Raw genomic sequence first — 14812 nt, 5'->3', positions numbered from 1 at the left:
AGAGCCACTTCAGATTTGATTTGGAATCAATTTTTGGTTCTTGTGTGTTCAAAAAACTTATTACTGCTACCAGACTTTCAATGACGTTCATCACTTGTAGCTTCATACTGGGCCCGCTGAGCCACAGTTTAAGATGCTGGGGATGGGGGAGGGGATGGGTATGACTGGCTGATGTATACTATGTATGCCATGTGTGTATGTCCATCTTGTGGGTGGGAGATGTGATTAGAGACGCGGTGTATGCATTTGTAATGACAGTTGTTCGTGATGAGCTAACTGCCTTTCACATTTCCTTTACTTCTGTTGTCTTTCATCTCTTCTTACTGAACATAGCTCCCTTAGGACAGGACTGTGACTTATATCTGATGTCATTAAAAATAATACCTCAGTCCCTGTGGCGTTACTGATGTCAGCCAGCAGTAGCTGAGCCAACGCACACAGCAGCAAAGACAGCTAGAAGGAAAGTTAGCATTTTTGGAAATTCATACAGTTTTGAAAAATGAAGCATTCCATCTTTATCTCCTTTCTTCTGTGTTGACTTTATATCTGTCTCTTCATAGCTTTACTTCACTGAGCTAACCTCGGATTTATTTACTTCACTTGGATTTACTGTTCTTTAATCCCATCCTTATAAATTCCACATGATTTGTGGAAGCAAGTTTAGGGTTTGAAATTAAACAGAACTGCACTTGAGCCCTAAATCCAAAATCTACTGGTTTTATGGCTTTGGACAAGGAATGTAACTTCTTCCTGCCTGTTTTTCTCATTTGCGATGGTGAGCTATTATGTATCATCTGCCTGGCATAGGTAGCTTGAGAGCTCATTGCATTGATAGTGTAGAGCTATGTATAGAGGACCCTACACATAGTAGGTTCTTCTTTCACCCTCCTTATTTCAATCTTCTTACCATTTGTCTCTATTGTTTTGTTTCTTTCACACCTTGTATCAGACAACACATGTGTGTGTCCTATTCTCTCTATTATCAGTTGGGTGATGGGGGATGGAAGGGTGAGCTATCACAATTTCACTTCTCTGGGAACATTAGATCATGTTTCTTTGGACAATGAAAAAAAAAACCCTACTAACCACACTTACCTAATTAAAAGAACCCAAAGATAAATGTGAGTTTTCAAAAAACTCCCCAACTTATACAACAAAGAGTCTGAGAGTTAAAAGGCATGTGAAAAATCCTAGGGCATAGCATATATTCAAAGTTATGATTGTTTTTACTGTCTCCCTCTCCATTTATTATAATAGATTCCAAAAGAGTGCTCTCACAACAGGGCCATTATCCCTAGTAGATTTAAAGACTATTTTACCAGTATTTTTTTCCTGAAATAATTGAGTTTGCTGGAATAAACTATTCAGCTCAATATTTTTCATCTCCCTCTAATGCAAACGTATTTGATTCCTATAAATCTGAGTGAGGTCAGGGAGGAAATCACACATATTTGTTTTCCACAGGGTATATGAGCTATTAAGGCATGCTGCATTTATTATAGATCATGCTTGCTCTTTGGCAAGATAATTTGAATGATTGAGAACAGCGTTTGAGAACATGTAACACCAAGAAACAACTAGAAGGAAGAACTGAAAGCAGAGTGCTCCTTACAATAAATGCTTTAAATAAAATGCCCCATGGTGACTCACACATACACTTACATAGAAAATAGACCAGCAATATACGATTCTAAATCACGCATGCTGATTATTCTCATGCCCCAGAGATGCATTTATTCTTCCCATACAAGGATAGATGGTATTACTTAGTGCTTTTATTTGGACACATATAATTTGTGTATTTTTTTTAATGTTTTCCTCTAGCCTCGAATATGTGGATATTTTCTTCGCTTTGTGCTGTTTTAACTATTTTGGCTATGGATGATGTGGGCACAGAAGCAAAGACCACACCATACACCAAATTCACGAAGAAATCTGAAGGAAAAGAGATGCTGAAGGGCTTAAAGCCGTCCAGTGGCTTCTTTCTGGATGGAGAAGAAACCGTCCATACGGAAACGGCTGCCATGGCAGAGCCCACCACCGGCTCCCCTGCCTTGGCAATGGCAGAGTCCACCGCAGGCCCCTCGGCCTCTGCCACAACCCGTCTCCTTCCCTTCGAGAGCTTCTCTCTGGACACAACTGGTTTCGTTTTGAATTGCTGCCATTGTTGTTCATTTGTCACTGGGCAGAAAGGAGAGCCCGGAAAGATGGGAAAACAAGGTACTCGAAAATGCCCACCGAACATCCCCAGAGAGGAAGGGCTGGGGTGTACCGTTGTTCTGAGGGTTTCTGCGCTGCCAGCAAACAGCAGCGATGGGCTAGTATTAAGAATGTGACAAATGAAAATTGAAGCGTGGTCATTGATACACACTTAAGATAAAAATGCAGTTCAGTAACCACAGCCACATTTCTGTTTTTAAAAAAGATTTGTTTATTTTTACTGTGTGACTATGGGTATCTTGCCTACAGGCAGGTCTGTGGGTCACGTGTGTGTCTGGTGCCCTCAGAAGTCGGAAGACCGTGTCATGTCTTCTGGCACTGGAGTGATTGATGACTGTGAGCTACCTTGTGGGTGTTGGGAATTGAATCCAGGCGCTCTGGAAGAGCAACCTCTACTGTTACCCACTGAACCCCAATGAGAGCCACATTTCAAGAGCTCTTCTCCTTAACCACGCATGGCCAGTGCCGACTGTACTGGGTAAGGCCTACTACCATCTTAATAGTCCTGGTTCGAACAGGGTCAGGGAATTCCAACTCCAGCCCCGAGGCTGAGGTTTGCTAGGAAGCTCAGGTCATATCCAGTGGAACTTTTAGTAGTTGAATTTTTAAAATGGTAAAGTAAAAATTTTATTGCACATCAAGAAAGTGTGGTGACTGAAGAACTTTCTGGGTGCCATTTTTGTAGTCAGGATTAGAAGTGGAAGGGCCGTGAGTGGAGAATAAAGCACAGAATTCACTTTGGTCCTCACTGAAATCTGGAAGCCACACTGGCATTGCCCAGTCATTTTCTCCGTCAAACACTGTGGTTCCTATTTCAAATTCTCAGATGTCTTCAATACACACGTAATGAATATGCTCCCAGTCTTACTGCAATGCATGCTGCCCTTTGTGTGCTATGCAGTATAGAGAACTTAAGATAACATTAAGATCAGAATGTCAAATTTAAATTCACTATTTCTTGAAAAAAACAATTCATGTAATGTGTGCTGCATCTAGCCTGAAGACCAGAAAGCTGTTAAATCAGTAATTATGCATTCCCATGGGGCTTTTGATTGATTTCCTATTGGGTAGGGGGTTTTAGAGAGATGGGCTGCTTATGCTGACCTAGATTAAGGGGTAAAGAGGATGCGATTAGACCCCACGGTCTCCTGACTGATGACACACTCTTGGAAATGGAGTGAGGGCAAGGAAGTCATAATTATGAGAATGCTTCGTGACTTATTTGGCTGGCAAGCTGCTTAAGGATGGAAGGTCCAAAGTCAGGGCCAGCAAGACACAGCAGGTCATGACTGTCTTGTAAGAAGAACATGAGGAGATCCGTAGTATGAATGCTTTGTTTCACCTGGTGGTGGATTGGACTGGGCTATGCTTAGACTTTAGCCTCTCTTCTCATCTTTGTGACATATATTTTGCAGATGTGCCAAGTTTCTAGGCTGTCTGGGTAGCTCATATCTCATAAATTTACTGATTATGTCATCTGGATCAGAATGCTATATGTGTTTATGCTGTGTGGCTTGGTGCATGCTAGGCTACTGCTCTACCACTTTCAATTTTTAGTTGTTCCACAAAGTTGCCCCATGTTGGCCTGCTGATCACTCTGAAGCCCAGGCAGATTATGAATGTGACCAGCTCTTACCTCAGCCTTCCAAGTAGCTGCAATTACAGACCCAAGTTAACAAGTTGGCCTCAAGCTTGGGAGGTTGAATCCATCACAGCCCTTCTCCTACGAAGGTTTCATTATGTCCTTAAGCCTCAAGTTCAGCTATGGGAAATAGGGTTAAATGATACTGTAATCAATATGATGTGCAGCCTGACATGGAATAAATGCTCAATAGACGACTTTTATGACTCAGTTAATGTAGAGGGAGTGAGGTTCTATCTTAACAATTCTCTGTCCCTGATACGACTGCACCCTGAATTTTCAGATTCAGGCAGTTTATCCTAGCTTTACCAGTTTCTTAGAATCAGTTTTTATTTTTTTGAGATGATAAATCCATCATTTCCCCCTCCCCCTTTCTCCCTCCAACCCTTCCCATGTTCCCGTTCTCATGCTCTCTTTCCCATGCTTTGTTCTCTTTATTCATGGTCTCTTTCATCTTTGATCGTCATGTATGTGTGTGTGTGCTTATGTGTTTATATATACATACGTGTTCCTACATGTATAAGTATGCCTGCTCTGTGATTCTTCCTGCCTTTGCTGTGTTTCCTCCATTAGAAATCTGATCTAAGAGCAGCGCTGAACAAATGTGAAGGAAAAGAATAAACCTTGTCTTAGTCAGGGTTTCTATTCCTGCACAAACATCATGACCAAGAAGCAAGTTGGGGAAGAAAGGGTTTATTCAGCTTACATTTCCATACTGCTGTTCATCACCAAAGGATGCAGGACTGGAACTCAAGCAGGTCAGGAAGCAGGAGCTGATGCAGAGGCCATGGAGGGATGTTCCTTACTAGCTTGCCTTGCCTGGCTTGCTCAGCCTGCTCTCTTATAGAACCAAGACTACCAGCCCAGAGATGGTCCCACCCACAAGGGGCCTTTCCCCCTTGATCACTAATTGAGAAAATGCCTGACAGTTGTATCTCATGGAGGCATTTCCTCAACTGAAGCTTTCTCTGTGATAACTCCAGCTGTGTCAAGGTGACACAAAACTAGCCAATACAATTGACCCCTTGTCAACTTGACACACAAACACATCACTAGTAAGCCTCAACCCTTACATTCTTATTCATCCCCAAGGTCTAAATAACTTTAAATGTCCCACAGTCTTTACATATTCTTAAAAATTCAATCTCTTTAAAATATCAATCTCTTTTAAAAGTCCAAAGTCTTTTTACAATTAAAAGTCTCTTAACTGTGGGGTCCACTAAAATAGTTTCTTCCTTCAAGAGGGAAAATATCAGGGCACAGCCACAATCAAAAGCAAAAATCAATGTCCAACCTTCCAATGTCTGGGATCCAACTCACAATCTTCTGGGCTTCTCCAAGGGCTTAGGTCACTTCTCCATTCATGACCTTTGTAGAATACGCATAGTCCTCTAGGCTCCAGATGCCTGTACTCCACTGCTGCTGCTGCTCTTGGTGGTCATCTCATGGTACTGGCATCTCCAAAACACTGCATGACCCCTTCAGTCCTGGGCCTTCAATTGCAACTGCGGCTGCACCTTCACCAATGGCCTTCCATGGCCTCTAACAGTATCAAGCCTCAGCTGCTCTTCGTGACCCCTTCATGCCTTCAAAACCAGTACCACCTCGGTGACCCTTACATATTACCAAGTCCCACTGCAGCAGGAGTACAACCTTGGCTATCTCTGGAACACAGCCTCTTTGTGCTTTCAGAAAACACTTTTCAGAAGATGTCACCTCAATGATGCTGGTCTCTTCTTAATCACCGCTAATTTCTTAGCTCCAGCTAACCAGCATCAATAGTCCCAGTAATGCCAAGTTTTTGCTTTAGTAGTTCTGGTATCTTGTTAATCACAGCTGATTCTTCAGCCCCAGCTAACCAGAACCACAGAATCTTCACAATCAAAAATAGCAATGGCCCTGAAAAGAGTCTTTAATCTTCCCTCTGAAATTTCACAAACCAGACCTCCATCTTCTGCACTGTTCTCAACATTATCTTCCAAGCTCATTCACAACATTCGACAGAGCTCTTAATACAGAATGGATCTTCTGGCCCAAAGTTCCACAGTCCTCCCCAAAACATGGTCAGGTTGTCACAGGAGTACCCCACTCTGCTGGTATCAATTTGTCTTAGTCAGGGTTTCTATTCCTGCACAAACATCATGACCAAGAAGCAAGTTGGGGAAGAAAGGGTTTATTCAGCTTACATTTCCATACTGCTGTTCATCACCAAAGGATGCAGGACTGGAACTCAAGCAGGTCAGGAAGCAGGAGCTGATGCAGAGGCCATGGAGGGATGTTCCTTACTAGCTTGCCTTGCCTGGCTTGCTCAGCCTGCTCTCTTATAGAACCAAGACTACCAGCCCAGAGATGGTCCCACCCACAAGGGGCCTTTCCCCCTTGATCACTAATTGAGAAAATGCCTGACAGTTGTATCTCATGGAGGCATTTCCTCAACTGAAGCTTTCTCTGTGATAACTCCAGCTGTGTCAAGGTGACACAAAACTAGCCAATACAAACCTACTCAAACCCAAGCATTTCAACTTTTCTTCCTTAATTCTTGGTCGTGGGAACACACACATTGCAGGCATCACATGGCGAATTGTCTACCTGTAAAAGTCTAGTTTGATTCAATTTATGGATGAAAGAAATCATGAAAATATTCAGATATATTTAATGGACAGAAGGCGACACTTCGTCTCTTTATGTTTTTAGTTCAGTTACTATGGGTATCCCATGTTAAGAATGGGGAATTTTATATCATTTCTCAATGTCTACAAAAAATACTGAAGATATTTTTACATTGCACCTGGTGATGTACTCCTGGTACGGTGACCATTTGGTCAACTTAGAAGCTGCAGCACCCGTCTGTGCAGAAAGTGGAGGCAAAATCAACTGGTTCTTGGGATACCCCAGCTTTCCTTCTTATTTGGGAGACTATTAATGACTGCTTCTATTTCTTTGGGGGATATAGGGCTGTTTAGATCATTAACCTGATCTTGATTCAACTTTGGTACCTGGTATCTGTCTAGGAACTTCTCCATTTCATCCAGGTTCTCGAGTTTTGTTGAGTATAGCCTTTGGTAGAAGGATCTGATGGTGTTTTGGATGTCTTCAGGATCTGTTGTTATGTCTCCTTTTTCATTTCTGATTTTGTTAATTAGGATGCTTTCCCTGTGCCCTCTAGTGAGTCTGGCTAAGGGTTTATCTATCTTGTTGATTTTCTCAAAGAACCAGCTCCTTGATTGGTTGATTCTTTGAATAGTTTTTCTTGTTTCCACTTGGTTGATTTCACCCCTGAGTTTGATTATTTCCTGCCGTCTACTCCTCTTGGGTGAATTTGCTTCCTTTTGTTCTAGTGCTTTTAGGTGTGTTGTCAAGCTGCTAATGTGTGCTCTCTCTAGTTTCCTTTTGGAGGCACTCAGAGCTATGAGTTTTCCTCTTAGAAATGCTTTCATTGCGTCCCATAAGTTTGGGTATGTTGTGGCTTCATTTTCATTGAACTCTAAAAAGTCCTTAATTTCTTTCTTTATTCCTTCCTTGACCAAGGTATCATTGAGAAGAGTGTTGTTCAGTTTCCACGTGAAGGTTGGCTTTCTATTATTTATTTTGTTATTGAAGATCAGCCTTAGGCCATGGTGATCTTAAGAGTACATCCCATGGAGAGGGGAGAGCAGTCACTGCCCCTCTGGGCCCTGTGTGCAGTTGCAGGGTGCTCCTGTGACAGTCACTCTCCTGACCCTGTGTGCAGTTGCAGGGTGCTCCTGTGACAGTCACTCTCCTGACCCTGTGTGTAGTTGCAGGGTGCTCCTGTGACAGTCACTCTCCTGATCCTGTGTGCAGTTGCAGGGTGCTCCTGTGACAGTCACTCTCCTGACCCTGTGTGCAGTTGCAGGGTGCTCCTGTGACAGTCACTCTCCTGACCCTGTGTGCAGTTGCACGGTGCTTCTGGGCTATCTCAGGCATGTGCTTGGTTGTTTCTTTCAACAGTAGAACCACACCTTTGGAGGAGACACATGGCTAAGGGCGAACTGAGCTTGGCTTTCTTGTGTGCTCTCACTTCCTCTGCCCAATCTGTCCCTATTCCTCTCCGTTATGAGACTCTTCTTCAAATGGAGGAGCCTGCCTTCAGCCCTCATCTCTATGGCAGGTGATTTATTAAAGGGTTTCTTCTAAACATTTACAGTTTTCTTTCAAAGAGGAATTCTACTGAACATGATTTTTCATTCCACCAATTTTTTTGGGTGTCTTTTCATTTCTATTTCATTATATCCCATTAGCTTTAATTATAATTTAAATATAATTTTGTGATTTCATTGAGTGTGATTATCTGAATGGTAAACTTTTGAAGAAATTAGCCTTGAGTTATTCCAAGTAAAAGGCATTTTTTTTTACTCTGCAAATAAAAATGAATTTCAGAAAGAATAATTAATTTAGATTTAGGTGAGTTCTATGTAAGTGGTCTGCTTGGATGAATAGGTGTATCTGTGGTGGTTTGAATGAGAAAGCCCCACCCCCCAGCTGTTATATTTGCATGCTTAGTTCCCAGTTGGTGAACTATATAGGAAGGATTAAGAAGGGTAGTCATATTGGGGGAGGTGTATCAGGGGCTTTGAGGTTTAAAAAGCCCAAACCAGTCCCAGTCTGTCTCCCTCTCTGCCTACTGCCTGGGGATCAGGGTGTAAAGCTCTCAGGTATCGCTTCAGTACTATGCCTGTTTGCTTCCTACCATGATGGTCCTGTTCTTTACTATCCTCTAGAATCATGAGTTATGTGAGGATTGTCTTGCTCATGGCGACTCTTCTCAGCAATCAGACAGACACTGATGTCAGACTTGCATGATCCCCCCCTCCCTGCCTCTCAGCCCCCAGGCTCCATCCTTGGCCACTACCTGGAAGCACTGTGATGTTTTTTCTTTGTTGTTTAAAGACACTGTCTTTTAAAAATGTACTTCAGGAAACTTTAATTCCTTCATGGAGTTTTTGCTTAATGTTATTTTCTCAGAGAATTCTCTTCTGACCTCATAAATATAACTCATTTTATTTTTAACTGTAACTTGCAATTCAGCCTTCCTTTTTTGCTTTGTATTAACTATAGTGGGGACATTTTCAGTCTCTTTATGCTCATCTGTTTAGTGTTTACCTTGCACAGATTCACTTCTCACTCTCTCTCTCTCTGTATGTGTGTGTGTGTGTAAAAATCCGCCACATTAATAGCATTTGGCAAGACACTTTAGTGTATAGGAAACCTTACATATGGTTGCTAATCAATGTCTGTGGATGAGTGGGAATCTCAGAGTATTTTGTATTGTGTTTTTACTTCCAATTTAAAAGTGTGGTCTGATTGAGGTTAAGTGTCAGATAATCATTTTGTTTTTGCCATTTGATGTACTGCGGCTTCCCTGAATCATTTGGTCACTGCCATGAATCTAGTGACAAGGACTAATGGGCTCAATTTATCTATTCAGGTAGTACAAAATTGCAAATCAGGCAAAAATATTGCCCTTAGAGCTCTGAAATGGCTTATTCTCACCAGATTTTATCATTAGGACATTGACAGTTTTGGGTTTCAATAAAATAACTGCCCTTTCCCCTGAACTAATGAATTTCAAATATAATTTTTCTTATATTTTTAGTTGTGAGCCTAGCCTTTAATGGCTGAGCCATCTCTTCACCCCAAAATATAGTTTTTCTAATGTGATGATTCAAAAACGTCATTTCTAGGCCCTAAAGGAGAGACTGGTGACACTGGCAGCCCAGGACACCCAGGAACCACTGGACCTCAAGGCCCCAAAGGCCAGAAAGGAGAGAAAGGTAACTTTCCCATTCTCACCCAACCGAGGAAGACTCTGCACCATTTTAAGAAAAGCAGTTTGCTAGAAAAGAAAGCTAGATTATTGAAAGTGGACTTTTTAAAGTGTAAACACTTGATAAATCATCTCATGTACATATCTGACATAAAATATTAACTTTATACGTGGCTAACTGAAAAACTTTAAGTATATGAGAATATCATGCATACACAGAGTAACTCTCTCTCTCTCTCTCTCTATATGTATATATATATACATATACATATATTGTGTATATATACACAATATAATATATTCTCTATATATAGGAAATAGAGGGGGAGGCTTTTTTTAGTTATTCTTTTTTGATATAGTCTTTTTATTAATTATTATCCTTAAAATAAATTTATTTATTTATTTATTTATTTTACACTCCATACTTTATTCCCCCCCATCCAGCCTTCTACTGCTCCATGTCCCATACCTCCTTCCCACCCCCCTGTCTCCACATGGATATCCACCCCCCCATGTCTCATGACCTCTAAACTCCCTGGGGCCTCCAGTCTCTTGAGGGTTAGGTGCATCATCTCTGAATGAGCACAGACCAGGCAATCCTCTGCTGAATGTGTGTTGGGGGCCTCATATCAGCTGCCTGTTTGGTGGTCCAGTGTATGAGAGATCTCAGGGGTCCAGATTAATTGAGACTGTTGGTCCTCCTACAGTATTGCCCTTCTCCTCAGCTTCTTCCATCTTTTTCCTAGTTCAAAAACAGGGGTCAGCTGCTTCTGTCCATTGGTTGGGTGCAAACATCTGCAGATGATATCTCTTTCAGCTGTTTGTTGGGTCTTCCGGAGTGCAGTCATGGTAGGTCCCTTTTGGGAGCATTCCATAGCCTCAGTAACAGTGTCAGGCCTTGGACCTCCCCTTGAGATGGATCCCACTTTGGGCCTGTCACTGGACCTTCTTTTCCTCAGGCTCCTCTCCATTTCCATCCCTGTAATTCTTTCAGACAGGAACTTTTTTTTTTTTTTAGTTATTCTTTTAAAAAGTTATTCAGACAATATGCTTTGATTATGTTTTTCCCTCTCCCAACTCCTCTCAGATCCCACCGCCTCCCCACCTCCCCAACTTCATGTTCTTCCTGCCCCTCAATATGTGTCCCTAAACCAAAACAAAGAACAAAAAGCAAAATCAACCAACAGCGTTAGTTGGACAACAAATCATAAGACGATGCCAAGAGAGACTCTTAAACAACCTTTCCATAGGTTACTGGTCACCAATATGACCAGAGACTAGAAGTCACATAGTATAGTCTGTGGGGGAAGGGTCCTGTCTTGGTGTGTGTGAGATCTTTCAATTTTTTTCTTCCCTCTCCCCCCCCCCCACCTCTAGTACTGAGTAGTGAGACTGTACATGCTAGTAAGGGCTCTTTCATTCATCTACACACACACACACACACACACACACACACACACACACACACACACACACAAGTTCATTGTGGATATTTTTAAAAATGATACAACTAATTTAACACTAAATAGCAGCCTACTCAGCAATCCTGTAAAATATTCAGCTCAGGTAGAAAACTGGCTGTTAAGGAGAACTTGAAACTATCCTTGGCTTATTCTGAAATCAGAGGCGGTGTCAATGACGGGAAGCTGAATACATTAAATATTATAATATCAAAAAACAGAAGAAATAATTAAAATATAGTAATGCTTTTACAGTGCCTGGAACCTGACCGAAATGAGCTGACGTCTATCTTCTTACAACCTGTTTATCAAGATTTGTAGTTATGAGCACTTTCATTGATATCTTCCCGCCCAACAAGTCTTAATTCTATGAATGCATCAGCATAGAAAGCTTTCTGTCCCAGAAATGCCTGGTTCTTGGGTACTTTAAAGTACTATAAAGTTACAGATTCACTAGGATATTTAGAAATTCCTTAGTGAATACTGGTACCCTGTAGAAATACCACCTATCCATCCGGCTTAGTGGTTCAGCGTCAGTGTCACATGTCAGGAGGCCTAATGTCATATATACATCACCCTCCGCATGGCCTGGGAGCTGCCTGATTCATTCCTATTAGAACAGTCAGTGAGGTAATTACTCAAAAAATATGCTAAGGTAAGAGAGCGCTCCTTCACACTTGTCAGTTATGTGATTTTCATTCTTGGAAACATTTAATCCTTTTGTGGCTGAATTATATTAGCAGGGCACCTGTGAATGAGCCACAAACCTCCTTACACTTCACACATGTTGGAAGCTAGACTTCTGGAAGTGGAGGACTATCTAGGGAGGTACTGTAAGATTTGCTTCTTAAGAAGATGCTTTGATGAATGATCAAAGCAGAATTCCATTCAACCAGACTCTATACTGTGGCAACTCCACTTTTCTTTTACTTCCAGACTTAGTGGGGACTCCTGGTTAAGACTGAAAGTTAAAAAAAAAAAAAATCCAAAACCTTGCTTGAAAGGCTGCATGCTGATCAATCACTATCTAACTAAATAATTTCAATGTAGGCAATTAACCAATCTTTTTTAATAAACTCAAGACTGCCAGTAAGGCTGGGCATGGTGGCAAGCATCTTTAATCCAAGTACTTGGGAGGCAGAGGTAGGCAGAACTCTCTGAATGAACTCCAGGCCAGCCAGGGCTATATAGTGAAACTGGGTCAAAACCACCACCACCACCACCACCACCACCACCACCACCACCACCACCACCACCACCACCAGCAGCAGCAGCAGCAGCAGCAACAACAACAACACCAGTAATGGTGGATGAATGTGGTTAGTGTCTATTCCTGAGGTGAAGGAGGGGAGTAGGCTCAGTCCATCCTTTCTATTCAACCTCAGAACCTGTCAGAATCCATCCAGATAGTTTCCTTGTAGCCTATGGTTTAAATTTCCATATTTGGTTCTATTGTGCTCTTTCTCTGTTTAAACTTACGGTGGGTGGCCAACAAAGAAGACATTTTGACTGCTATTCAAAATCTGCAATAGGGATAACGGCAGCACATTTATCCACAGTATTTGGAGGGTATTAGGAATTTCATGAGGAGTTTGAAGAAACCTGTGAATACCACGAGAAAGAGGAGTTCTGCTTGAAGGGATAAGCTCTTAATCCCGTATAAGTGGCTTACCATTAACCAGAGAGCAACACTCTTAATGTCCTTCAACCCTGTCTTCTCGTACTGTTTTACCTTTAAGCAGTTTATTTTGCTAAGAAACATCGGAATGAGGTGCAGCTCTGAACCCCGTGTTAACTTTACCCTCAAAGACATAGTTGTGTCAGTATTAATCCTTGTTCCACTTTAGGACTAAAGGGAGACCGGGGGGACCAAGGAGCAGGTGGCAGTCCGGGGTACCCAGGAAAACCAGGAGAGCAAGGTAAAGTCCAATCGGCCGAGGGAGGACCCTACTCCCGGAAAGCCCCTCCCTGTCTCTCTCCGTTTGTAAAAGCAGGAGCTTGCAAGGCTTGATACTCAGACTCTCAATATTTACATAGCACAGTGTGGTCACTGGGTGAGGTCAGTCTAGGAACTGAGACGCTAGGCAAATATGCCTGTGTTCTGCTCCTTTTCTTGAGCTGTCATCAGAAGAAGGGAATCTCTGCATTTCTGTTTCTGTGCCTGTGAGACTTTGAGCATGATGACGGAGATTGAGGTGGTTGCGTGGGTTGGGTCAAATGCAAAAGCGAGTGGAATAAAACAATTCTGTGTTGTCTTAAAAGTAAAAAAAAAAAAAAAAAAGAAGCATTATTGTTTCTTGGAAGGCTTAGTTATTCTGAGAACACGATATGGAAATATTGCTCACTGTGTTTAATGACTACCAGAGAAAGACTTTGCCGAGGCATGAACCAGGTTTACAAAGTCCCATTACTTGGCATTGTTTTAATATTTTAGGTCTGTGGTAAAAGCACATGTCATAGCTTATATGATTCTTAAGCATTATTTTACTTTTTTTATTTCAGGTGCACTTGGTCCCAAGGGAGATAAAGGAACCATCGGCCCAGCAGGAACGAAAGGACAAAAAGGCTCCAAGGGAGAACTGTGTGGGAATGGCACTAAAGGAGAGAAAGGGGACCCTGGGGCCTCTGGGGCCCATGGCTTCATTGGAGAGCCTGGGGCCAAGGGCGACAAGGGTGGTGTTGGGGAGAAAGGCTACCGAGGAGATTTGGGGGAAAGGGGGGAAAAGGGGCAGAAAGGCGAGAAAGGGATGGAGGGAGAGAAAGGTAGCAGAGGAGATGTTGGGTCAGAAGGCAAAAGGGGTTCAGATGGTCTACCAGGGCTCAGAGGCGATTCCGGCCCTAAAGGAGAAAAAGGAGAGATAGGTTCTCCTGGTTTCACCGGACCTGCGGGACCAAAGGGTGAGCTTGGAAGCAAAGGTGTTCGAGGGCCAACAGGGAAGAAGGGCTCTCGGGGTGTCAAGGGTTCCAAAGGCGAGGCCACTCAAGTCCCACAGTCGGCTTTCAGTGCCCTGTTATCCAAGCCCTTCCCTCCCCCCAACATTCCCATCAAGTTTGACAAGATTCTCTCCAATGACCAAGGGGATTATAGCCCCGTCACTGGGAAATTTAACTGTAGTGTTCCTGGGACATACATATTTTCCTATCATGTCACTGTCAGGGGTCGACCTGCTCGAATCAGCCTTGTGGCCCGCAACAGGAAGCAGTTCAAATCCAGAGAGACGCTCTATGGTCAGCAAGTAGATCAGGCCTCCCTCCTCCTCATTCTGAAATTGAGTGCAGGAGATCAAGTGTGGCTGGAAGTGTCAAAGGACTGGAATGGGCTGTATGTCGGCCCTGAGGATGACAGCATCTTTAGTGGGTTCCTTCTGTACCCAGAGGAAACTTTTAGAAAGTCACCATAAATTTGGGTTTTGGACACTGCACTTCTGATTTATTCTATTAACCTGGAGTAATGCTCTTAAAAACTTTGATTTTTTTCATGATTATAGATACAATACTGAAACATTTTAAAAAAGATACAACATAGAGTCAACTATTCCTATTTCAAACCATCTCCATTGAAATATTTATATGTATTTGAGAATCCGTATATTAAGTTTGTAGCTAACATTTTTCATTGAGCATTTAATGGCATTACTGATTCCATTTAAGGAATTAATAATGACAACATTCAAAGCTATGAATGAGACTTATGATTAATAAGTA

General features: G+C 42.3%; 1 protein-coding gene across 1 annotated transcript; it reads left to right on the top strand.

The window, feature by feature from the left end:
• The first annotated feature begins 1832 nt into the window (after positions 1–1832).
• Otol1 (otolin 1) lies at positions 1833–14508 on the top strand. Its single transcript, XM_021159056.2, has 4 exons — positions 1833–2220; positions 9565–9654; positions 12955–13026; positions 13610–14508. Exons 1-4 carry the CDS (start codon positions 1833–1835, stop codon positions 14506–14508), a joined length of 1449 nt encoding a protein of 482 aa, XP_021014715.1.
• Positions 14509–14812: the final 304 nt, after the last annotated feature.

Source organism: Mus caroli, unplaced genomic scaffold (genome assembly GCF_978045245.1).
Source record: "Mus caroli unplaced genomic scaffold, Mus_caroli_1 scaffold_3, whole genome shotgun sequence".
Classification (NCBI taxonomy): domain Eukaryota; kingdom Metazoa; phylum Chordata; class Mammalia; order Rodentia; family Muridae; genus Mus; species Mus caroli.
This window is presented reverse-complemented; position numbering and strand designations above follow the sequence as displayed.

Excerpts from the sequence above, each read along its gene's own strand:
- Otol1 (XM_021159056.2), top strand. The coding sequence starts at position 1,833 with ATGTGGATATTTTCTTCGCTTTGTGCTGTTTTAACTATTTTGGCTATG. Across the intron at positions 2,221-9,564 it reads CGGAAAGATGGGAAAACAAG|GCCCTAAAGGAGAGACTGGT; the intron begins GTACTCGAAAAT and ends CGTCATTTCTAG. Across the intron at positions 13,027-13,609 it reads AGGAAAACCAGGAGAGCAAG|GTGCACTTGGTCCCAAGGGA; the intron begins GTAAAGTCCAAT and ends TTTTTATTTCAG.